This window comes from Euprymna scolopes, chromosome 25 (assembly GCF_053919585.1).
Source record: "Euprymna scolopes isolate OS-2025 chromosome 25, ASM5391958v1, whole genome shotgun sequence".
NCBI lineage: Eukaryota > Metazoa > Mollusca > Cephalopoda > Sepiida > Sepiolidae > Euprymna > Euprymna scolopes.
The window spans coordinates 82,138,461-82,165,247 of NC_136506.1; the positions used below are offsets into that span (position 1 = coordinate 82,138,461).

Sequence of the window (26,787 nt, forward strand, 5' to 3'; positions counted from 1 at the left end):
CTCAGCACACGTCCTCATCGTCATTTGCAGCTTCGGTTAGGTATTTCAAAATACATCCTGATAACATGTTATCGTGTTCGACCAATCAAAACTTATATCCACTGATGAGGATCTACTTTTCTTTTTATGGAAACTGTAGTCAACAAGGAAGCAACCCCATGATATTCTGTTTCTACAGACGGGTAGGTCTTTGAAAGAAACTCTGTTCATGGAAGTTTCATTTAAATTTAGGTTCATAGAGGGAGGAAAGGACATTATTTAGATTTGTTGTAGCTTGATGATTTTTTGTTGTTAATGTTACACATATACCTAGACTCTTGTGTTTCCACTGACGACACATTGATATACGAAAATATAACAAGATGTCGGTGACAGTTATGTATGGTTGGTTGTTAGAAGGGAAATGCACATAACGAGGTTTTTTTCTATTCGCGACCCAATCACCAACAAACCCCGATATCCATTTCGGGTTGTTATTATATAATCATTTGTGACCACCTCCAATGTCCCCTTGAGTTATTGTTTCTATAGTCATACCTCAGGGCATTTTATTTGTCGATGGTCGTATTAATGAATTAGCTTATTCTTGGTGCGACTTTATTGCACCTGTACGCGCTTTTTATCGGAAAAACCTCCAACATTTAACTTATCTTTTTGACAATTGATCATGTTTGTTGTTTCTTCCCATGCAAGTGCCTGATGTTAGGCTCATTTATTTTGGTATATCCGGTGATTATTTTATGTTTTTCTTGCATCACGTTTGTCAGGTGTATCTCTTTATGTCTCTTGGTGCCTTGTTTCTTTCCTATCTCTCGTTTACAAAAATCTTGGGTTTTTATCTTTTCTTATCGGCTCCCACAGAGATGTTGGCTGTTAAATTTTATTTTTTATCGTGCCCCACTCCCATTGACTCATTAATTTTTATTATTTTTCTCTTTTGGACCCGATGAGTGCGTTTACACAGTTTGTCTGTGACAGCCGATGAGTAAACATTAGGTTGATAGTTTATTACTATCTACATGAGGCCCAGTTCTACATGTAGCCCAATTCTACATGAAGCCCAATTCTACACGAGGCCCAATTCTACATGAGGCCCAATTCTATATGAAGCCCAATTCTACATGTAGCCCAATTCTACATGAAGCCCAATTCTACATGGATCCCAATCTATATGAAGCCCAATTCTACATGAAGCCCAATTCTACATGAATCCCAATCTACATGAGGCCCAATTCTACATGGACCCCAATCTATATGAAGCCCAATTCTACATGAAGCCCAATTCTACATGAATCCCAATTCTACATAAAGCCCAATCACCTTCGTGATCACCGCCATGATAAAATAATGCAAGACAAGTACTTGATGTAAATCATTCAAGCTGTGTGTGTGTGTGTGCGTGCGTGCGTGTGCATGATTCCGTCATGTAATATAGAAACAGGAATCCCGATGCTGCCCGTTGAAGCTGTCTGGTCGCGTCAGTCACCAGCGATTTTCTTATCAGCCTGGTCTACTTTCGACCAGCTTTTCCAACCTCTGATCTCTGTCAGGGGACCTCCGAGCTGCCAACTATGTCCAACTTTCAATTCTTCGCAAGTGTCCTACTGGCCACTCTTAACCATCGTCTCGCACTGTCGGCCAAGCTCCAACCTCTGTACCATCGCCGCACTGTTACATCCCTGTACCTATTTTATAAGTATTTTAATGGAATGTGCTTTGATGAACTCATAGCATTTATGCTCCTCGACGTAAATACACCTGACTAACCCGATAAGCAGTGAAATCCCACCCCTTCACTGTTAAGGTTCCTAGATACTGAAAAGTTTTCTACTCTAATAGTTTCTTCACTTGGACTGCTACATTTTGGAATTCCCCTCCCATTTACTGCTTCCCTGGCTATACTAACACGCAGAAATTTAAATATAATGTGAACAGATATCTTGCTGCTCAACTACCTACAGTCCGTTGTTAGACACGATCTCAAATAGTAGCTCCTTACCTTCCAGGTGTCAATATGCATTGTTAGTAAGTAAAAACAAAAGCAATCTAATTTGCATATGTGTTTACGGTGTGTAAGGACACACAATGTAAATTAGATAAAAAAAACAAAAGTCAAATTAAACATGCCGGACTGGTAGGCCATCAACCTGTTGCTGTCGTCAGGTAAGAATTGAGTCTGCTTGCATAGGGGCCAATTGATTGGCAAGCGGCCCATATGCAACAGATTTGCTGAGAGTGTATTACAAGGAGCAATTAAAGACTGGGGTCTGTCAAGCACTGTCTGTGGCTTTTAGCAAGATAGGGGTCTCCAGGCTGATTTAATAACCCCATTCGCTTAGGATTTAAACAACCTTCACGTGACCCTTTCATATGTAATTGAAAATGATACATTTTTCCAAAGTTTGATCTGTAATCTGGAGAGTAGAAAATGGACGTTAGGTTAACTTCCGGCAGCTTCGTAACTCTTGTTTCCATTTTTTTTTTTTTTTGCTGTTTAGTGCTCGCATTTCATGAGCGGTATTTCTGACAAAGGGGGAAGAATTACTGTTTTCTGGATCTAGATCTACCCATTTATCGTTAGCTAGTTTTTTGGCTTTAAAGTAGTAATTTTGGCACTTCTGCATTACACGGACGGCGCCGTTTTTTTTGTGTATTTCACTAAACTGCCGCCAGGTGCGCTTCTCTTTTTGGCATTTCAACAGGTGCCACAAAAATTAAAACTATATTTTGTTACAGTGACAAGTTTACTTTAATTTTAAAAAAATATTCCAGAAAAAAAAAAAGAACAAAAAATTACAATGTTGCTTTAATTTGAAAAAAAAATGTTTCATTTAAATTATTAAATTGTTCAGAAAAAAATCCAATTTTACTTTGATTCAAAAATGTTTCAGGGAAAAAATCCAATATTGCTTTAATTACAAAATTGTTTTATTAAAATTATATTTTCTTATGCAGACTTTTCAATAAATGTTTTTACAATTATATTTTGATAAATTTTTATACAATAAATGTTTTAGTTTTGAAATATTTCCGTGTTCGGAAAAAATCTTTTTGTTATTTATTTGCCGTGTTATTAACCAAGAAGAAATTGGACTTATCGCTTTCTGATAGTGGCCCCATCCGTGTAATGCAGAAGTGCCCTTTTTTCCGATTTCTGTAATATATATATATATATATATATATATATATATATATATATATATATATATATATATATATATATATATATATATATAAACGAAAAAGAAAGACGATTCGAAACTTCAAAAAACAAAAACAAAAAATTGTCGAATAAGAAATATCGGATTACAATAATTCGCTTTTATTCAATATAAGTTGAAATAATAGGTTTATTAATAAAGAAAAGAAAAGAAAGAATAAATAAAAATAGGCGGAAGAAGAAGAAGAAAAAAGAGGCGGTAAAAGGAGGACGCATCCATTCGTTACTGTTTTACCAGCAGTTTACCGGCAGTTTATCAGCAGTCACTTTGGCCCCCAAAATGCTTGAACCGTTTTCAAAATAACTGCAAAAAAAAAAAAAAAAAAGAGAAAAACTAATTCAGGTATGACAATTGTTTTCGAACATGAAAATCGATCTTGGCCAGATATCATGGTTTCTGGGCATACAATTTACTCATGAAGAAGGAATTATTAAAATGAATCAATCATGGTACATTGATAAAATCCTATTAAAGTTTGGAATGCAAAAATGCAAAAAACGCTTTCCAGCAGTCGGAAATAGGAGATAATAAGAAGCCTGGGTTTGTATTACTGTACACATAGATTCGAAAAAGTTGTCAAAAAACAAATATATAACAAATAAATATTATAGGCAAGATAAGTTACTTTTCTACCTAACTGGATACATTTTTTTGTTTTTATTCAATGTAACATGTTTATTCAGCTCGAAAAACATGCAGTGTTTACCGATGTATTGGAAAATTCAAAATGGCGCCCGACACTCTCTTTAACATGGTAAGTTTGGGAAAAGGTGTTATAAATAATAAACTAGACAAAATACTATTAAAAAAAACACCGAATATATGTCAACTTATTTCACGGTAACATATAATGAGCTAATTTCTAACAGTATTTTGTCTAGTTTATTATTTATAACATCTTTTCCTGAACTTACCGTGTTTAAGAGAGTGTCGGGCGCCATTTTGAATTTTCCAATACATCGGTAAACACTGTATGCTTTTCGAGCTGAATAAGCATGTTACATTGAATAAAAACACGAAAAATATATCCAGTTAGGTAGAAAAGTAACTTATCTTGCCTTTGATAACATTTATTTGTTATATATTTGTTTTTTGACAACTTCTTCGAATCTATGTGTACAGTAATACAAACCCAGAAGCCTTATATACTTAATGACTGCTACGAGACCTGGTATATGTCAAACAGTAACAAAACTATCACAAAAATTATCAAGACCGGCAATGAAGGATTTAAACAGAGCTAAACAAGTCATTTGTTATTTAAAAGAACTAAGGGGCAGCATTTAGTATTTAGAAAATCCACAAGCCTCCTAAAATTAGAGGGGTTTTCAGATTCAGAATGGGGAAACGATGAAGACGAAAAAAATATTACTGGATATTGTTTTAGACTATCAAAAAGTGGGCCTATTATTTCATGGAAATTTAAATAGCAGATTGTATCTTTCTCAACTTGTGAGGCGGAATTCATAGCATTTACACATACTGCGCAGGAAGCACTATACCTAAAAGCAATTCTAAAGACTGTTTTAGAACCAGAATTAACTGAAACTTCTGTAGTAATTAATTGTGATAACCAAGCCAGCATAGTCTTAGCGCAGAACACAGTAATTCACCAAAGATCTAAGCATATAAATGTTAAATATCGCTTCATAAGAAATGAAGTAAAAAAGGAATCCATTATTGTAAATTACATCAGAATAAAATATCGCCGATTAATTTTACAAAAATAAAATTGAAACGTTTTGCCTCTAAACTTGTTGGAATTCGACAACTTTTCGCAAGCCCAGATATATATTAAGAAAAAATGTTCTGCACTAATTTGGTTTGTGTTAACACGTTTAACATAATAATGCTTAACAAATATTAAAGCTTTTACTAAAAAAAAAAAAAATAAAATAAAATAAAATAAAAAAAATCACTTTTTGGAAAAGATTTTCTTTGTATACTTTTTACATGCTTATTTTGAGGCGCGCATTAATTAAAATTTACTTTTTTTAAAAAACTTATTTTGTGCACAATACTTGGTACTAATGCACTTATTGATCCGTGCTGAAATAACGTTATTATTTAAAAAGCCATTCTTAACATGGGGAGGGGAGGATGTTTTGTAACCATTCTATACTTTAACCTTGCAATTGAATAAAAAAACAAAAACATATAAAACTTTAATTAAACTTGGAAATAGGAGTTAAAAAATAGCGCGGACCAGTAAGAGCATTAGCACCCAATACTTTCTTTCTAATATACCTCAAATTAGACAAGTCTTTTCTATTTTCTCCTCTTCTTTCCTTTTAATTTGACTTAACATAAATAAATAAGTACTTTTTAATGGATAAATACTAAAGCGGGGGATGCGCAATGAAAATTAAAAATGACTTCAGTTTCACATACTCACCTTTTCAAGGTAAAAATAAAAATCAATTTTTTCTATTTCTCTTTTTTTTATACATTTTTTTGACATTTGAACCAAAGGAAAAACGGCTTTCTATTTTACATGCTCACATTTTATGAACTTAACGATTTTTGTTATTATTTTATATGCTGTAACTTGCTTTATTTTACATATGTGAGTATATAAATATACTAACCTGGGTGCCCGGCGTTGTCCGGGTGTTTGGAGCAAAAAAAAAAAAGTGGTAGCAGGCAGACAAGTTCGAACCTGTAACGCGAAGGCGGAAAAGAAAGCGAAAGAAAATCTGACGGCTTACCGCTACCCCATGACGCGACCGGAAGTTTATAACGTTAAGATTAGGCAAAGTCAATCCAACCGATACGATGAGTTGCAAAAATGGCTCGCAAAATATCGATCCCTCCTTTTAGAAAACTGCCATGTTGAGAGTGAAGGAATTAATGGTTTTGACTAATTTTTCGATATTTGTCGTCCGAGATGTTGAGCTTCAAAATGATACAAATCTTGTGAAAATCCGTCGCCTCTGTCGAAAGTTTTAGGCAGACATACATACATACATTTAAACAGACAGGTGAAATTTATATTATAGATGTTTATTTTTTAACAGAATTAAACATGACCGGAAAAGACTTTCCCTTTATATAAAAAATAGGGATGGGCAGGTGTTGCAATATTTTTTATTGATAATGGGGTATGATCCCTGTAAGTTGGGAGATTCTATTTATAAACGCTGTCGATAGGAACAGACGAATCAAATTGAATGTCGTTCTGCTTTCAATCAATCAGAAACCAGAATTGCTCCATAAAAATTGAATCTTTTTAGTAACAGATATGGACCCCTTTCTCTTTCTCCGCAAAATTATACAGTTCAGAACTAGCACAGAACAGCTGCCCACTGAAACTTCTTCATCTCCAGAACATGTATAGAATAGCTATCCATCGTAAACTCTTCTGAAATTAAACATGGCTTACAATTCAAGAATTAGTATTAGTATCGCAATCCGTTATTCTTCGAATTCAATTAAAATACAAAGTGGAATCTAATTGAATGAGAGAGAGTGCTTATTATTTACGTTCAAATACCGGCTTGATATGCTATGAATAGTAGGAGTTTATAAATAAAATAACTGCCATGTGAAAATAATTAAACCCGTTAATAAAGTAACAGGGTGACGTGAGTGGGCTGGGAGGACTTAATAGATAGGGAGTTAAACTGTTTGCTACATTCTGTATGGGAATATGTATTAGAAAGAGGTATTTTGTTCGGAATAAATGTAATAATTTTTAAATGGAGATAAAATGTACGCATAGTTTTACAAAGCACGCTTTAGGAAGTGGGTAGTATGAGAGATTTGTCTAGGAAATGGCGATTATTTTCCTATTGAAACTGTAATTGCAGGAAAAAGTTATTTTGTTAATATATATATATATTGACCATCCCTCTTGAGAAAGCCCGCATGAGACGGGCGAAACATTGAGTTCCTAGGTTTCTCCGCTTCCATCTTAATTTCATATATATATGTCTATGTATATTATATATATGTATATGTATATATATATGTATATATATGTATATGTATATATATATATATATATATATATATATATATATAATCCTGTCTGTTTGTTTCTTTAAATATATTACGTAATACCAGATATATATTATATATGGGCAGTATATGTCATATATAACGCCATAACAGTCATATATGGCAACGCCGGGTAGATTATCTAGTGTATATATATATATATATATATATATATATATATATATATATATATATATATATATATATAGTAACTTATAAAATATATACGCTGAATATTCCGCATAAGCCTGAAGAGTCCTAGAGTGGATGAAACGCGAAATATTCAGTGTAGCTTAATCGCCATATGCATTTTATAACTTACTAACTAGCTCTATCTACGTATTGAGTACTTTTGAAGTAAATACTTAAAGTTCACGCATAAATTTATACTTTCGTATATTAATTTTATGTGAGTAAATGAAGTATATATATATATATATATATATATATATTATACTGTTGGTAGAATTTTTCAGTAACTCATAACAACAACACAATATGTCATTCCAAAGAGTGCTCAATGCATGAAACAGAGCAATATATTGATTGTTGGAGAGCTATTGGCTACACATTAGCAAACGTGTTTCAATGACCCCCTAGCAGGGAAAATCACCTCATTAGGCCAAAAACCATCCACATACACATATACACTAAATAATCTACCCGGCGTTGCCATATATGACTGTTATGGCGTACTATATGACATATACTGCCCATATATAATATATATCTGGTATTACGTAATATATTTAAAGAAACAAACAGACAGGATTATATATATATATATATATATATATATAATCAACATGCACTTATTGAAAAAGAGCGACTGAAAGAGACAGAGAGGGAAGGAAGAGTTTTTTTTGTCAGAAGGGGCTCGGGGGGGGGGGAGAGGAATTTGTTCTCTTTTTTTTTTTATTAAAGCAAACTAAAGAAGAATATATTCTACTTACATTTTGTCTTTTTTCATCTCCTAAAAACTGCACAGAGCTGCCGAGTCAATCATTCCGGACGAACTGCAACACAAAAGAAGTCCAAATTAACCACGTGAGCTGTAAAGGACCAATCATCGCCTTCGTTTTGTTTCTTACTGATTCCTTTACTTCCCTTCTTTTTTCATTCGTAATAATTGAATCACACCGGAAAACAATGCGAATATCATTTCTAACAATTGATTCTCAGGTTACACATGCTATATATTTTATCCTATTACAATTGCTAAGCTCAAATCTCCTATTGGACACTGTTGAAGTTTTTTTTTATGCTTTTCTTTTACAAAGGAGTCACCACTTATTAAGGCCCAGAGGCCACTAGAGGACAAGGGTTAATAAGTGTACAGTGGTCAATGGGATAATAACGTAGTAATTGTTAAGTGGACATTTGGTAAATTGGATTACTTAAGGAGAACGGCTCATCAAGAACTTGTTTACGTTGGACTTGAAGACAACCATATTATAGTCAGTCGGAAAGCAGGCAAATGGAAGAGAGTTCCACAGGTTCTAAGAAAGAAGCGTTGATCATGGAATCTACGTTTAGGTTTAGGCACGGATAAAGAGTGGGGGAAATTATTGATAGTGTTTTCAACTAGACGAGTGTTTTTCGTGAAAGTTTGGCGAGGAGGGATCATAGATTGGAGCTCAGAAGAGCACTTGCCATGAAAATAACGATAAAGCAGAGACAAGCTCGCAACGTCTCTCTCTCTCTCTCTCTCTGTTCTCTCCCACTTCAAGAACTTAGACATCAGGGTCGGGAAGTGGGACTGGTCTGCAAAAAGTGGGTGGGCAGCCCCGTCTGCGTTCCTCGGTAAGAGTGCCTCAGGCGATTAGCAAAAAACTAACCCCCTTATCAAACAGAAGAGGCAAAACTTATGAAGGTGGACCTCCTAGGACTATACAGAACAAACATTCCACCTTGAAATCAACAGAGACCAGGTCAGTACAAGAAAGGTCTCATCTGTGTTGATTTTAGGGGCCCAGGATGAAAATCTCTAACCAACTGAAATGATATACACATATTACTTCATGTTAGCAAAAGTTTATTTTTGTTGATTTTAAATTTCGTTTTGTAAAGGGAAAAACTGTGTCTTTATTCACAACAATAACATTTGCTCTCTATAACTTGATTCCATCTGTTAATGAGTTTATAAATGTCTGACTTATAAAATGCTTCAGATTTTGATGTGAGATTTGAATCTAATTCATTTTAAATATCCTTTCGTGATGTTAATTTTAGGGCCTCTAAATAGTTTTATAATCCTCGAAATAGCGATGGGATGATTCCTATATTTTCACTGATTTCGATACAATTACCGATTCCGTACTAAATTCCTAAGTCTGATACAATTATCGATTCCGATTCCGATTCTTTATAAATCTCTAAATATTTACCCATTATGTGGCTGTTTTTTTTTTTTTTTTTTTTTTTGTAATAATAATAATAATAATAATAATAATAATAATAATAATAATTTTTTTTTTTACGAATATCTTTAATTGTGCAGATATATTACTAAACGTAAAATTACACTTATGGGGAATAATCTATCGACTTTAGTTTTACTATTAGTTTAAAATCAATAAATATTGATCTTTTTACCATTATCATCCACAGTGAAAGATTTTGTTTAAAACAAAATTAAATAAAAAAGACAATTAAAGGAATCGTTTTTGCCATCGGAAAATAAGCAGAATTTTTTCCGATTCCAATACCGATTCCGATACCTCCAATTTTACTAATTCCCAATTCCGATCCTGATTAATCGTCCCAACACTACCTGGAAATAAGTAATAATCCACAGGAACTTGGTCAGGAGACCGTTTTTCTGTACGTATCTATCTGTTTTTTTTTTTAAATTATCCACAGTTTCTTTGATGTATGATTTTTTCAATCTTGTTTCGTATACTAGGCAAAGTCTCTTCTATATATATAGCACTTTCCGTTTAAAGAACACTCATATTTCGATTTTAAGAAGTTGTAGTTGAAAACGAAAAACTGCTTTTGAAAACATTTATTCATAATAATAACGCCATTTGCTCTTTATAACTTGATTGCATTTCTCAACGATCTTATAAAATTTGTAAAATTATTTCGGATTTGATGTGAAATATCAATCTAACTCGTGTTCGATCTCTTCTCGCGATGTAAACCCAAGGCCATCTAAATGGTTTTGTAATACTTGAAATAACTGATAATCACAGGGAGCTAGGTAAGGTGAATACGCAAGATGAAACAAGAGAAGGGAATAGCAAGAGCTCGTTCAAATTAGACGAGAGGACGACCATGTTGTAGTCAGCTGGGAAGCAGGCAAATAGAACAGTGTTCCACAGACGGGCAGTTCTATGAAAGAAGCTTTTTATCTATCTATCTATCTATCTATCTATAAATTATATCTATATATCTATCTATTAAAATATATTCTATATCTATCTATCTATATATATTATATCTATATATCTATCTATGTATATATATATATATATATTCTATCTATCTATATATATTAAGTGAATTAAGAATGGGTGTGATTATGTAGAATGATAAATTCTGGATCACAAAAGGCTGTTCGTTTTAATGGTACTATTTCCGTTTTCGTAGCTCTATAACTTTTTCAAGTCAAAAAAGATAGGAGACTTTAGTTTTGAACCGACTGTTGTATTGTATGAACCAAATCTGTAAAGAACTTACCTCACGCTTGGCTGAAGATGCTGTTGTCATCATGCTGGACGGCGAGTGCGCGTGCCAATCGCAAGAGACGAGCATAGTCCACCTCGTCTTTCCTCTTATCGACCAATCCACTGTAGTGGCTCACCGGTTCTTCGGCATAGGGAAAAAACTCACGCTTGGCTGGAATGAAATACCCCGGCCGTCCATTAAGGACTACCTCTTCGTAAGGAACCTCCTCTTCGATCTCTGGCTCGACGGTCTCGTCCACGTCTTCATCTACCTCGTCTGATCGTTTCTGGTATCCGTAGCCGACATTATCCTCGAAATGGGGCTTGTCGACAATCTGGTATGGGGCTTCCTTCTCCAAGAGTTCGCTTTGGCTGTAGGCGTTCGGCCAGGATTCGAGGGTTACTAATTTCTCGGGAATGCCTCCTTTCAAGTACTGTTCTGCATCTTCTGGCAGCAGGAGTTCGCGTTTCGTCCTTTGGGGTCGGCCTTCCATTTCCTTTCGGTAAATGTAATTCAAAAACGGGCTGGAGTGAAGAGCCCGCTGTCTCTGAAGATCAGCTGCATTCGCTGTAAGCACAAAAGAAATATATAAAAAAATGAATTGTTTAAACTAAGCTCTATTAATTTGAAAGATGGTTAAAAAAAGTGGTTAAGGACACTGACTGGCAACCTGGGCGTGCCAAGTTCGAATCCAGTTGGTTTCACAGAAACGCTGTCACTTACCATGTTGGCAACCTTCGCGTGTTTCCTCTCGTAAGTGTCTGATGCTTTTATAGAAAAAAGGACTAACTATAAAGATAACGGTGAAACTGATGCCAACAATAGAATCATCTGGTTCCTATGAAATGGCTGAATGAAAACATAGGAGAAATATAAAAGAATGAATTGTTTACAATAATCTCTCTAATTTATATATATATATATATATATATATATATATATATATATATATATATATATAAATTATTAAATTGTTATTTTAAGAATTACTTACGTTTTATTTTCATGAAATACTAAAGTTTTATTTTTATGAATTACTATAGTGTTATTTTATGAATTACTAACGTTTTATTTTTATGAATTACTAAAGTTTTATTTTATGAATTACTAAATTTTTATTTTTATGAATTCCAACAATGTTATTTTTATGAATTACTAAAGTTTTATTTTTATGAATTACTAAAGTTTTATTTTTACAAATTACTAAAGTGTTTTTTTATGAATTACTATGAATTGAATTTTTATCGTTATTTCCATGGCAGGTGCTCGTCTGAACTGTAATAATTGTTTTAAATTTGATTGAGAAATGAGTGAACGGTGAAGCTTTAATGCAGTTCTAAATGACTTAAATTGCCACTTAACCATATATTAAAACACTCCCGTGCTTGATTGATATATATATATATATATATATATATATATATATATATATATATATATATATATATATACACACACACGTGTGTGTGTGTGTGTGTGTAATAGATTTCTATATATGAATATTTATTAATTGTCTGTATTTTTGAGATGAGGTGTTTTCATTTATTGAGATTGTCGGACTGACTTCCTCATCTTGGTTGTTATAGTCACAACGTTTCGGCCGTTTTGCCCTCCGGCCTTCATCAGGTGTTTTGTATCGAACTGGGGAACCGTTTGTTAGGAGTCTCGAACCCAACCCTTTATTATTATTACGGGGGTACCATGTTCGGACTCCAGCTAGGCTCTGGGACATAGTTGCTGATTCTCTGTTTTGAATGTTACTTTTAACTATGTCCCAGAGCCTAGTTCGATACAAAACACCTGATGAAGGCCGGAGGGCAAAACGGCCGAAACGCTGTGACTATAACAACCAAGATGAGGAAGTCAGTCCGACAATCTCAATAAATGAATATTTATGTTTGTAAAATAAAATTTAAGTGTATTGTGGAATATATTTCTTATATAGATTTCATTTAATATATTATGTAATATACTTCTATATAGATCAATTTTTTGTATAACTTGTGCAATATATTTATTGCTATGCATAGTTCTTTATTTATAATACAATATTATATCTATATATATTATTATTAGTTTAATATATACTATATACATATATACAATATATATATGTATATTATGAATTTTTCTATAGATTTATTGTAGTTATTATGTAAGAAATTTCTGCATAGTGTGTATTATGTAATAGCGTTACCTAAGTTTGTTTTCTACTGTATTATATAACGTTTATATATTGTTTATATTGTAAAGTTTTACGTGGTAGTGTTCTACATAATTTATATGTATATATATATAGTTTTTCTAATATATATATATGTATGCATATATATATATACATATATATATATATATATATATATATATTAGAAAATAATAATGTATAATATGCATTTATTTTTGTAAGTGCAAATATACATTTGTAGAAGTGATATATAGATTTTAATTTTACTGATAGTTTTGACCCAATTAATATTCTATCATTTTATAATTAATACAAAAACGAAGAAATAAAAACAGTAAAACAATTTGTTTTAGGTATCGGTAAACAGGCACAAATTCTTTCGATTCCGACACCCCTAAAGTTCTGATTTTTTTTTTCGATTCCCGATTCTGACTAACTGTCTCAACCACCAAAATAAACCTGGTTTATCATTATTTCCATGGCAAGTGCTCGTCTGAACTCCAATCTCTGGTCCCCCCTCGCCAATCTTTCACGAAAAACACCCGTCTAGCCGAATCCACTGTGAAAAATTTCCCCCACTCTTTATCTGTGCCTAAATGAAAACGTGGATTCCATGAACAAAGCTTCTTTCTTAGAACTGCACGCCTGTGGAACTCTGTTCCGTCTGCCTGCTTCCCACCGGACTACAACTTGGATGTCTTCAAGTCCAATGTTAACAAATTCCTAATGAACCGCCCCCTTAAGTAAACACTTCATCAAATCTCCACACTAACGTAATGTACTTGCAATAACCCTTATCCCTGAGTGGCTTCCGGGCCTTGATAAGTGATGATCACTGTGTAAAAAAAAATAAAATAAAATAAACGGTCAAATTGAATACGAAGTGAAACTTCGTTCAACTTACCGTGTTCGTATTCCCTTAAGATCTCGTCGTAATCAACTGGCTTTTCTGCTGCAAGTTCTTCTCCTAAATCTGGGAATTCTTTCCCCTCTTCTTCTTCACCCTGATTGGTCAATAACGGCGTCTCTTTATCCAACGAAACCTTGTTTAAACCAGCAAGCGTTTTGGCGGCGTCGTCAACCCCCAACGAAACGGGGATGCTCTGGACGGCCAAAAGTTGGCTATTGTCGTCACCGTCGTCATCTTCATCGCTGTCGTCAACCAGCTGTTGGCTATGGCCATCCCCAAGTTGACCATCAGCATCACTGCTTCCAGACTTATTTTCCTCGCTAACTTCATTGGCGGTTTGAAGGTCGGCTTCATGGTTGGCTTCACGGACTGCCTCACGGACGGCCTCATTTTCAGCCTTATGACGGGCCTCAATATTGGCCTCACGAACGGCCTCACGGACGGCCTCATTTTCAACCTTACTGTCAGCCTCATCTTCAGCCTCATCGTCGACCTTATTGGCCTCCAGATTGGCCTTATGGTCAGCCTCAAGGTTGGCTTCACGGACGGCCTCACGGACAGCCTCATCTTCAGCCTTATGACGGGCTTCAAGGTTGGCCTCACGGACAGCCTCACGGACAGCCTCACGGTCAGCCTCTTGGTGGGCCACAATGTTGGCCTCACGAACGGCCTCACGAACAGCTTCTGGGTTGTCCTCTGGGTTGTTGAATGGGAGAGCCTCGCGGTCAGCATCACTGTCACTGTCAGGGCTTTCGGCTTCTGCCTGCTGAATGATTTTGTCAACATTTAACAATTCGGAACTTCTGTCTTCATCGGACTCCGGCGAGGATTTGTCGACGACTTCACCCTCCTCTGTGTCACCTTCACTTGACGACGAACTTTTATCAGACGTGGACAGAAGTTCTTTTTCGGGGTCAGATTTTTTAAGACGTGGAGAATTCTGTTGGTTTCCGAACATCAACACTTCTTTGGCTCGTTTTACTGAAAAAAGAAAAAAAATGTTGATAAGGAAAATGATTAATAAAATAACTCATAATGTGTTAAAAATGAAGGGCCCTACGTAAGTCGTGGTTTAGTTAGCTAGTGTTAATTTTGATGAGGGTCACATTAGTACATGTCGACTATTAAGACCTCCGGCGTTGCCTCCATAAAAGTCACCAAGTGCAGCCACATGATAGTGGGCCGGCATCCTCCAACTCCTCGTTTCCTCCTTGACTTCCAACCAAGTTGCTGACTGCTGGAGTCCGTCACTCAGGCTAGGGATCTGGGAATGATTGTGCATTCCACGTATTCACCCTATGAACACTGCAACACCGCTGCTAACAAGGCCAGGGGTGCCCTGTTCCTCATGCGTCGCTTCATTGATTGTCTCGCTCTTTCCATCTTCTACACCTTCGTGCGTCCAATTCTCGAATACAGTATTCAGGCCACATTCCCGTATTACATGAAGGACATCCAGCATCTCGAACGGGTTCAGCGCCTGGCGACGAGAATAGTGGCTGGACTCCGAGGTCTATTCTATGAGCAACATTTAAGGGCTTTAAATATTATTCCCTTGAGCGAAGGAGGCTTCGAGGCGACCTCATCCTTGCTATCACATCTTTCATTGATGCTACAGCCTTTACTTGGGCCTGTTCTTCACCCCTGTCCCATATTGCGGGCCCCGTGGACACGGAAAAAGGTCTACCTTCGACGCCAAGCAGGGTTCTCGATTCGATTGTCATTTCCGTGGAACCAGCTACCCGATGAAATCGTAAACCAGTCCACAATATAGGATTTCAATGTACCCTTGGGCAAATGCTGGTCGGATATCCACGGTTTTCCCCCTGTACAGGTTCTCTTTGTACATAGCCCCCGAAATTCTTACTGACCTCCCCCCCTTGTAAATGGCAATCGCTTGTGCGTTTATTCTTTGAAAATTAAATGAATGAATAAATGAATGAAATTATTTCCAATAAAACCTTGAAGAACTCAGCAAAAGTTTCTTCAGTTCAGTCTCTCTGTTGTAAGTCTAATGAACGGACACGCTAATAATATAAGAAAAACTTATGTTATCGATGTCTTCCCATCTGCGCATCAACTAAAGAGGAACCAATTTGCACATTCTTTCGTAAAACGAACTTTAATGAATTAATTATTCATTTTTTATGGTTTCTTATTGGATGATTGGGTTTATTTAACTATTATACTAAGTTTTATTTAACTATTATACTAAGTTTTATTTAACTATTATACTAAGTTTTATTTAACTATTATACTAAGTTTTATTTAACCATTATACTAAGTTTTATTTAACTATTATACTAAGTTTTATTTAACTATTATACTAAGTTTTATTTAACTATTATACTAAGTTTTATTTAACTATTATACTAAGTTTATTTAACTATTATACTAAGTTTTATTTAACTATTATACTAAGTTTTATTTAACTATTATACTAAGTTTTATTTAACTATTATACTAAGTTTTATTTAACTATTATACTAAGTTTTATTTAACTATTATACTAAGTTTTATTTATGTATATTTTCTCCATTGTGCATAATTGCGTAGCATTTAGAATGAACAAGTTCTAGTACACACATATAGACACACACAGAAACACACACACACACACACACACACACACACACACACACACACACACACACACACACACACACACACACACACACACACACACACACACAAAAAAGTATATAACATAACCTTGTTGACATACCGGTTCCCATTGGATCGCTAAAGTTAAGCAATGTTGAACCTGATCAGTACTAAAATGGGTGACCATTTGGGACTTCCAGGTGCTGTATGTGCTCTCCGCTTATCTCGGCACTGTTTCCAGTCGTCCTGAACCTCTCCTTGTCACTGGACTCAAGCAGTGCCGATTCAAGAGAGGTGTGGTTGGAAATTGCGCAACCCTTGCCTCACAATTACACACACAGCTACCTTCAGACTGAACGGAGTCATCGATATATATAAAAGTGACCTTGTTTGTGTGTGTGCGGAACGATCTCTACAAAACATCTCTCTCCATTTTTGGTTTACAGACTTGATATATAGAAGATTTGGACCTATGGAACAAATTCGATTTGGTTTCTAGCTGGTAAAAATAGCTGTTAACGGATCAACATTGAAAAACACTGAACTTGACAAGATTAAGTCGACTAAACCTGTTACTTTTATGCATACGCAAATATGCATTTATACGTTAAAGCCGATTAATTTTTTAATGTTTTCTTATTCATCTGTTAGCTCAAACGATGACGAGTAAGGCTGGAAGGCTAAATGCTTTAGTTTCGATTTTAGCTGACAGCACACAAGTCTTTTTTTTTTATTTTTGAAATCAGTACTATATTGGGTACAATATGATAATTAATTGAGAATCGGTCTATAATAAAAAAAAATACGAAATTTGCATGAATTAAAATAGCATATTTAAACATATTTTACGACAAGACCATGTCGAAGATAACTACTATATATTAGTTACAATATAATAATCAATAAAGTATTGACTGCATGGATTAAGATATCATGTTCAAACATATTTTACGACCGGGCAATGCTGGGTGGCTTTCTAGTGTATATAAGATATACAGAAAATCGAAAAAAAAAAAGGATAAAGAAAATACATTAACAAATAAGGCTTTTGTATTATTTGGATTACTGTTCTTATCTTGCCTACATCTGTGACGTAACGGATAAAGTACATGCTAAAATTCACTTGTAAACTACACTCTTCTGGAGGTTGAAAATGTAATCAAGTCATATATATATATATATTTGTTAAAACTTTGAAATCACTATTATATATTGGGTACAATACAATAGAGAGTTGGTTCTATAATAATACATACGAAATCTGCATGAAGTAAAATATATTTAAGCGTATTTTACGATTGGGCAACGCCGATGGGGCCTGCTAGTTCAAGGATAAATTCGATATTATTGAGACACACACACACACACACACACACACACACACACACACACACACACACACACACACACACACACACACACACACACACACACACACAATAATGAATAAACTTGTAAATGACCATTACAAAATCGGGATGGATGCGTGAAATAACTTACCAACATGCCCGTCTCTATCTGTGTTTAGCAGCATGGCCTTCTCCTCTCCCTTCTTTTCTTTCATCATGTTTAAAGGAATCGCACTGCTCAGTGCCAGCACCGACAGAGCAGCAAGCGCAAACAGCAGATTCATGGTTAGAAATTCTTCAGCTCAAAATCTGGAAAAGAAGAAGAAAAAAAATAATTTAGAAGAGCGTATACATCCGCCAACGCTCGACGACTTCGGGCCAAGATCTGTTCTTCAGATGCTACATTTCAATTTCTTGTTCCCTGTCGGTGGAAGAGCAATCCTCTACGACTGAGACAATTTTTTTTGTTCCTTTTCTCCACATTAAAAACTCTCTTTTTGTTTTTTTACTTTTGAAATCAGTACTATATTGGGTACACTATATTAATCAACAGAGAATCGGTTCTATAATACAAAAAACAAAAACAAAAAAAAAACAAACGAAATTTGCATGAATTAAAATACCATATTTAAACGTATTTTACGACCGGGACACGCCGAGGATCACTACTATATGTTAGGTAAAATATAATAATTAATAGAGGATTGGCTGTATAATAATAAATACGGAATTTGCATAGATTAAAATATCATATTTAAGCGTATTTTCTACGACAAAGACAGTTTTTAATTTTTGTTCCTTTCTCCACATTAAAAAACGACCCTGGTGTCTAACTATGCCCTCGTGTGGAGGCATTGTGAATAGGAACATTAAGGTGAGGAAACTTAAACAAACTTCAAATCAACAAAAAATTCTTCAACTAAAAATCTGTAGAAAAAAAAACAGAAAAAAAAAAGAACCAGTTAGAAAAACTCATATATCTGTTAGATATTTAGGACCCGACACCAGTAAGTAACAATTAAGTTAGCTTGTGGAAATTTCAGAAAAGGTCATATCAGTACATAGTAGGGTAATCTAGCAGCAAACAGAGTGTCTCTAGAGGCAGACGATGTGATTTGAAGCGGAGGTCAAATATCAGACTCCCTAGACAAAACATATAGGCAAATGATCACGATATGAAACGTCACGATTTTGATTGAGAGCAAAGGGATTTCTAGTTCAGTCTCTCATTGGAAGTTAAGCGATTGAGACACATAAATGATGTAGAAACTGAATCTAAGTGAATGTTGTTCTGAGACTCTCTTCGTCTGTCACCCTTTCTTAAGACTAAGTTAAGACAGACTAAGAAGCAAATAATTAATTAGTTATTTGGTCTATCTTCATAAGTAAATGCTCTCTCCAAATTTAAACGGCTCCATTGTCTCGAAACGCAATGGGTACCTCGTACAATTGTGAAACAAGAGTTGCGCAATCCACAATCAAATCCATCATGAATCAACACTGCTTGAGTTCAATGGCAAGGAAAAGTCCAGAACGACTAGAAACAATGTCGAAATCAGCAGAGAGCACATACAGTACCTGGTATTCCCAAATGGTCACCCATTTTAGTACTGACCAGGCTCAACGTTGCTTAACTTCAAGAACCGGTGTCACTGTGATTATATCGCATTCTCTCCAAATATTTTCTTCAAATAAAACCTTGAAAACTCAGCAAAGTCTCTTGCGTCATTCATAAACGAAAACTTTACATTGCCACAGTTAAAAAGACGACCCTGACCAGTCACGGAACGCCGGAAATGAAAGACTAACGATTTTAGTTAAAATCCATAAATGAAAAACATATTTTCATCTCAGTTCAACGTGAAATGAAACGCTGGATGCAGAGAAATAAAAGACCAGCGACCGTGCACGTATGTATGAAAAGACTTTATTGATTTATCCGATATTTGATCGCTCACCAGTAAGAAAACCACATCCGTTTACCTTAATGAAAACTTCACACATCCGCCAACATGTAAGCGTAAATTTAACAGGTAAAATAGTCTTTTTTTTTACTTATGAGCAACCACTTAAAAGATTCCCGAGTTCGACAGGGATATTCTTGAGTTCGACAAGATACACCTGAAGAATGTCAAAGGTTACATCGTCCGAAACGTTGTGAAAAATATCACCCAAGATCAGAAAGTATTCTGTGTATTTCAAATAACACACAAAAAAGGAGATATTAAAACATTTTGGTTATCTTGCACTTTTTAGCTTCTATTGAACCAATATTATCTTACTCAAAGTAGTTGTAGTTTCATAACAATTTCGTTTATTTTTGTGATTTATATAAAACTTGCAGTTCAGCCCGGCTTTGCTCGGGCCCTATTTACTGGTCATAACTTTATGTGCATATGTATATATATATTAAATAGTTTGGCGTGTCCAGGTAACTTACATCTAAAATTTCAAGTGTTTAGACCCAAAATTAGTGGAGGAGTTTAGTAGAGTCTCCAAATGTCAATTCTTTCAGCTTTGACCTTTTGGCAGCCAAAATTTCGCCCAAAAGCTGATTAAAAAGCTTACTGCATGTCTGAATACCCGTTATATAAAATTTCAAATGTTTAAACCACAAAATTAGCTGAATAGTTTGCTAGATACCGCAAAGGTCAAATCTTTGGCAGCCAAATTTTCGGCCAAAAATGGATTAAAAAGCTTGGCCTATATCTGAATACACTTTATGTAAAATTTCAAATGTTTAGACCAAAAATTGGCTGAGTAATTTGGTAGAGACCACAGAGGTCAATTTTTAAAAATTTGACCTCAATTTTGACCCCTTAACATTTATCGTTTTGGGCTCGAATCAAATTAAAAAGTTTGATCCATGTCCAAGTAACCTACATCTAAAATTTCAAGTGTTTAGACTCAAAATTGGCGTAGGAATTTGGAAGAACTTTGACCTCTTGGCGGACGAATATCTGGCCGAAAACCGATTAAAAAGATTTTCCCAAACCTCAATACCTCTTATGTCAAATCTCGAGTCTGTAGACCGAAAATTGAGAGCGTAGTTTGGTGGACACACACACACACACACACACACACACACACACACACACACACACACACACACACACACACACACACAGAGACAATTTCACTTTTATAGATATACTAGCATGGGTTCCCGGCGTTGCCCGGGTGTTTGGAGGTGTATGCTGAGCAAAAAAAACAAAACAAAAAAACAAAAACAAAAAAAAACAAAAAAAAGGTCAATTTTTTAAACTTTGACCCCTATTATGACCCCTTAAATTTGATTGTTTTGGGCTCAAATCAAGTTATTAAATTAGATCCATGTCCAAGGAATCTATATCTAAAATTTCAAGTCTCTAGACCCAAAATTGTCGGAGGAGTTTGGTAGAGTTCTAAAAGGTCAAATCGTTGAACTCTGACCCCTTAACAGCCAAATATCTGGCCCCAAACCGATCACATCGATTTTCCCAAATCTCAGTACCCTGTATATCAAATTTCGAATCTGTAGACTAAAAATTGGCATAGTTATTGCATAGGAAAATGTACACAGACACACAGACACGTTCACTTTTATAGATATATAGATAAATAATTTATTTAAAATAAAAGAATTATTTTGTGATAGAAATACTTTTGTAAATTGGTTTAAATAAATTATTTTATATATAACTGTTAGGGACGCACCCCTACTGTCTGAAATAATGAACTATTCCATGACGTCATTTCCGTCTATGACGTCACTTCCATGTAACGAGGACCGGTTTACCAAGTCAGAACCGGACACGCGGAGAGTATGGTCGTCACTAACTAGTCCAGCAGTTGAGCAAAGATATTGCTCAGTTTACCTTTTTCATGTATTTTCGTTAACTGTTACTGTGTTCTGATGACCCTTCTCGACTATTTGGCAAATTCCAAGGCATAGGCGCAGACAGACGAACGGACGAGGGTAAATTTACAGGTCCACCCTCCTTTTATCTGGGGACCAATAAACCAAAACAAATCAACCATGAAAAACGGAGAACACGGAAAATGAAATTTTGACAGATGCTGAGATGTTTTGGTTTTATTTCCACGAAAACGCCTGATTAAATGATTGGTAAAAATGTTCGCTAATTTTAGAGCCGCCATTTTGACCTGGATAAATGTTGGGGACACATCCCTACTGCCTGGAATAATGAACTATTCCATGACGTCACTTCTGGGTAACGAGGACCGGTTCATCAAGTCAGTCAGAGTCGGACATGCGGAGAGTATGGTCGTCACCCACTAGTGCAGCAGTCGAGCAAAGTTATTGCTCAATTTACCTTTAATACATATTTATTTAATTGTTACTGTGTTCTTCCTCGTCAATTACTCAAATACTAACACCACAACAATAACTAATTAAATATTAATTTTATTTTAATTCAATAAATATTCACTGTGCAACGAATTTCTGAGTAAAAAAGTACATGCCCATAAAACCTGTTTCGGTTTAAAACAAATATCTTGATACTAAATCCGACCTTTATTTCTCTAGATTAGGCATCGTTTCCATGTACTAAAAATCATCTATATATTAATACGCTTGTCCGTCCGACGTCCCGTGTCACAAAAAATCATCATCATAGCAAACTTTAATTAATGAGAAACGAATTACGTCCCGCATTCATACATGGTTTGGCGATTATTTTACTAAGAATACCATCCCAGGTTTTATTCCTTTCTTTTTATTAGAGTAGATGGCGGAGTAAGGGAGGCTAACTTCCAGCGATGACGTCATTCCTTTTCAAATGATGGTTGTAGGTGTGTTACGAATAGAGATTATCCTCACATGGGTTGGCGATTGTTTTATTGAGAATATCCTCCCAGGCTTTATATTTTCCTTTTTATTAGAGTGGATGGGGTATAAGCGAGTAGAGGGGGAGGGGTAACTTTCGGCGATGACGTCATTCCTCTTCAAATTATGGTGGTAGGCGTGTTACGAATTGAGATTATCTTCACATGGATTGGCGATTGTTTTAATGAGAATATCCTCCCAGGCTTTATACCTTCCTTTTTATTAGAGTGGATGGAGATAAGCGAGTAGAGGGGGAGGGGTAACTTCCGGTGATGACGTCATTCCTCTTCAAATTATGGTGGTAAGTGTGTTATGAATTGAGATTATCTTCACATGGATTGGCGATTGTTTTAATGAGAATATCCTTCCAGGCTTTATAGCTTCCTTTTTATTAGAATGGATAAGGGATAGGCTAGTATGTTATTATTATTGATTATGAATGTAGAATACAGAATTGTCGGTTTTATACAACATTTGTCTTTTTTGTGTTGAGTATTATCTCCCCTTTTTATATATATTTTACACAGGAATCACCACTTATCAATGGTTTGCCGGCCGTTCGTGCTAGCTTAGATAAATACTTTTGCAGTTTTAACAAAAAAGCTACAATAATATCAGAGCGTCTCCATTTACACTGAATATCTACAGAATACTAGCATCAATATATTACATATGAATGAGACCCATGTGGAATTTCTACACCTACCGCTAGTCTATATATTAATACGATAGCGTGTGTTATTTTTGCATCACACGTACATCCGGGTCGTTTAATTGCTATGTACTTCTATACTTTTATTTCTTCTCATAAGTAATTTTGCTAAGAATTCTTCATAAGTTTTAGTTTCGGTTTCGATTATGGCTGAAGAAACTCAAGATATATATACACACATATATTTTTTTCATAAATTATTATTTTGGTTTCAATTTAAGCTAATGCACCCAAGTCATATGGATATTTTTTTAAAACCACAACTTTATAATATATAAAAATCGATAGAACATTCACTCTATGATAATATATATTAAATCTGCATGAATTAAAATATCATATTCAAGCGTATTTTATGAGGGGGCTACGCCGGGCGTCCCTACTATCTTAGATAAATACTTTCGCAGTTTTAACAAAAGTGCTACAATAAGATCAGGGCGTCTCCATTCACGCTGAACATTCACAGAATGCCAACATCAATATATTACATATGAATGAGTCTTCTGTGGAACTTTCACAGGTCCCGCTAGTATTAATAATTATTTTTATACCTAGTGTTTTATACTTTCACAGTGTAGGAAGTGATAATTACTGCCGTTCGGGAGACCCGAACCTAGTTATAAAGCCAATCTTTGATTCCATTTGTTAGAACGTTACCTCTAGGCCATCAGTAATTGATGCGATCATTAACGAAAATTACACACCTATAAATTCAAAATGCGGTCATAACGCAGTAATAGGTTAGAAAACATTCTAATGAGCGGACATCAAAATGTTGCTTATCGCTAGTTGACTGTGTTTTCTTAATTCCTCAGACATCGCTAGTTGACCGCTTTGTTTCTAATTCTTGAATTACAAGCAACTTAGATTTTTAAGAACTATAAAACAAATACACCTACAAAGTAAAAATGGCCATTCCTGCAGCCATCAACTGTTTCATTATCTTTTCAGTGATGGGACGATTCCAATATTATTCTCGATTCCGATACATTTATCGATTCCCATTTTTTTTTTACATGGGAGTCACCACTTATCAAGACACAGGGACCACTCAAGGATAAGGGTCAATGGGTATACATTAGTCATTGTGATTTTAGCGTAATAAACAGTGGGAATTTTATAATTTGGATTAATTAGGGGGACGGTTCAATAAGAACTTGTTCACGTTGGACTTAAAGACAATCAGATTGTAGTCCTCTGGAAAGCAGGCAAACGGAATACAGTTCCACAGGCGAGCAGTTCTAAGAAAGAAGCCCTGTTCAAGGAATCTATGTTTAGGTGTAGGCACAGATAAAGAGTGTGAGAAATTGTTGATAGCGGTTCTGGCTAGACGAGTGGTTTTTGTGAAAGTCTGGCGAGGGTGGGCCATAGATTGAAGTTCAGCTGAGCACCTGCCATGAAAATAACGATAAAGCAGAGACAGGCTCGCTACATCTCTTTTGTGGGAAAGAGGCCGCAGGGAAGAGAAAAGGGCATCCCCCACTAAGCTACGAAGTCTATTTTGAACTCTGTCAAGACAGGATAAGCTGCTTCTAGCAGCTCCTGCCCAGATGTGGCAACAGTACTCTATCGTTGGCCGAACCTGGCTTTTATATAGGTAGAGAATTGCATCAGGAGTGAGATATCTACTGGAGCGGTAGAAGGATCCCACCATTTTTCCAGCAATAGATTTGATGTACGTGTTCCATTTCAGATCGGGAGAAAAGGTCAAGCCCAGAAGCTTTATAAATCCCTTTATAAATTTCTAACTAGTTAACTATAAAGTTGCTATTTTAACTCAATTACGGTAAACACATGTGCTAAATGTGCAGATATTTTTTCAAACATAAAAAAACTTACTTGTGGGCGTGATTTTAGTTTTGTTATTAGTTTAAAATCAATAAATATTTATTATTTTATCATTACTACTAGCAGTAGAAGATTTTGTCTTTAACCAAATCAAATTAAAAAAGACTATTAAAAGAATCGTTTTTGGCATCGGAAAATAGAAAATTTTTTTCTGATTCTGATACCTATTCTTATGCACCAAAATGTTTGACTTTCCCGATTTCGATTAATCATCCCAACACTAATATATATATATATATATATATATATATATATATATATATATATATATATATATATATATATATATATATACTAGCGGGGGTACCCGGCGTTGCCCGAGTGTTTGTTTCCGGGACGGGGGGGGGAGTTTTAAAAAATGTTATGGTAGGTAAGTAGGAAGGATCAAACCCGGAGTTATGAGTAAAAGTAGGAAAATAAAGTGTGAAAAAAAAAACAAAAAAAAAAACAAACATCTGCAACGTTAACAGTTCGGCCACCAAGAAAAGTCCATTCCAGTTGTTTAGGAAAAAAAAAACCGACTACGGTAGGTCGGCGCGAACGTGAAAATTTAATGTGAATTGTCCAGCACGCTAACCACTACGCCACAGAGCACTGCAGCTTAGTTTAGTGATTTTAAATAACTTCACATGAAAGAACTACGAAGCCAAACCGGTGTTCTCTTCTCAACTGTTCCTTGTGAACGATCCCCAAACGGTGTTAAGTGGTGGCAGGGGGAGGAGGAATTTATTAGAGAGAAAATATTTTACCACTTCCATTGATCTTAACCGATTTTGGCCGTGACTTCTCAGCAGAAAAAGTATAGAAATCTAAGATTATCGAGGAATTTGAGAAATAATAAGCCTATAACACACCTCAGATATTGTTCTGCCGTTTGTGCATATTATATTTGCATGAAATATCTTGATTTTTAATCCTATTAATGTCAAAATCAGACGGGAAAAAATGAGTTCATTTTATTTATATAGATAGATAGATAGAGAAGAGAAGAAGATAGATAGAAGAAGATAGATAGAAGAATAGAAGAAAGAAGATAGAAGATAGATAGAGAAGAGATATATATATATTTATTTATTTATTTATTTATTATTTTTAAAACAGTATATACACACGCGCACACACACACACACACACACACACACACACATATATATGTATGCGTAGATCGTCATATAATAGTAAGATCACTCTGACTGACGTTAAAAGCATTTAAAGAGAATAAATGTTTAAATTTCAAGTGTATCTCTCGCGGTTGTCGGTAGCCGAATGGTTCGGGGCCTTGCCAATGCAACGAGACATAACTTCAGTTGGCAGGGTTCGAATCTCTCGACTAGCGTTAATCGTGACACCCTGCACTGATGATTCCCGAAAGGATGAAACCCTAGTGTCTGTAGGTATTTAATTATTATAATAAATAGTTATATATATATATATATATATATATATATATATATAT

General features: G+C 35.1%; 1 protein-coding gene across 3 annotated transcripts in view; it reads right to left on the minus strand.

Annotated features, from left to right (window-relative positions):
• Nucleotides 1–3,301: 3,301 nt before the first annotated feature.
• LOC145247469 (uncharacterized) overlaps nt 3,302–26,787 on the minus strand; it is a 57,006-nt gene continuing 33,520 nt past the window's right edge. For all 3 annotated transcript variants that reach the window (XM_080109263.1, XM_080109265.1, XM_080109264.1), the window contains exons 2-6: nt 18,092–18,249; nt 13,982–14,968; nt 10,905–11,459; nt 8,174–8,236; nt 3,302–3,524 (exon numbers count right to left, since the gene is read on the minus strand). In XM_080109263.1, coding sequence (XP_079965389.1) covers nt 10,906–11,459; nt 13,982–14,968; nt 18,092–18,224 — 1,674 coding nt within the window. In that variant the 5' untranslated portion in view covers nt 18,225–18,249 and the 3' untranslated portion in view covers nt 3,302–3,524; nt 8,174–8,236; nt 10,905. The remainder of the gene's footprint in view (nt 3,525–8,173; nt 8,237–10,904; nt 11,460–13,981; nt 14,969–18,091; nt 18,250–26,787) is intronic.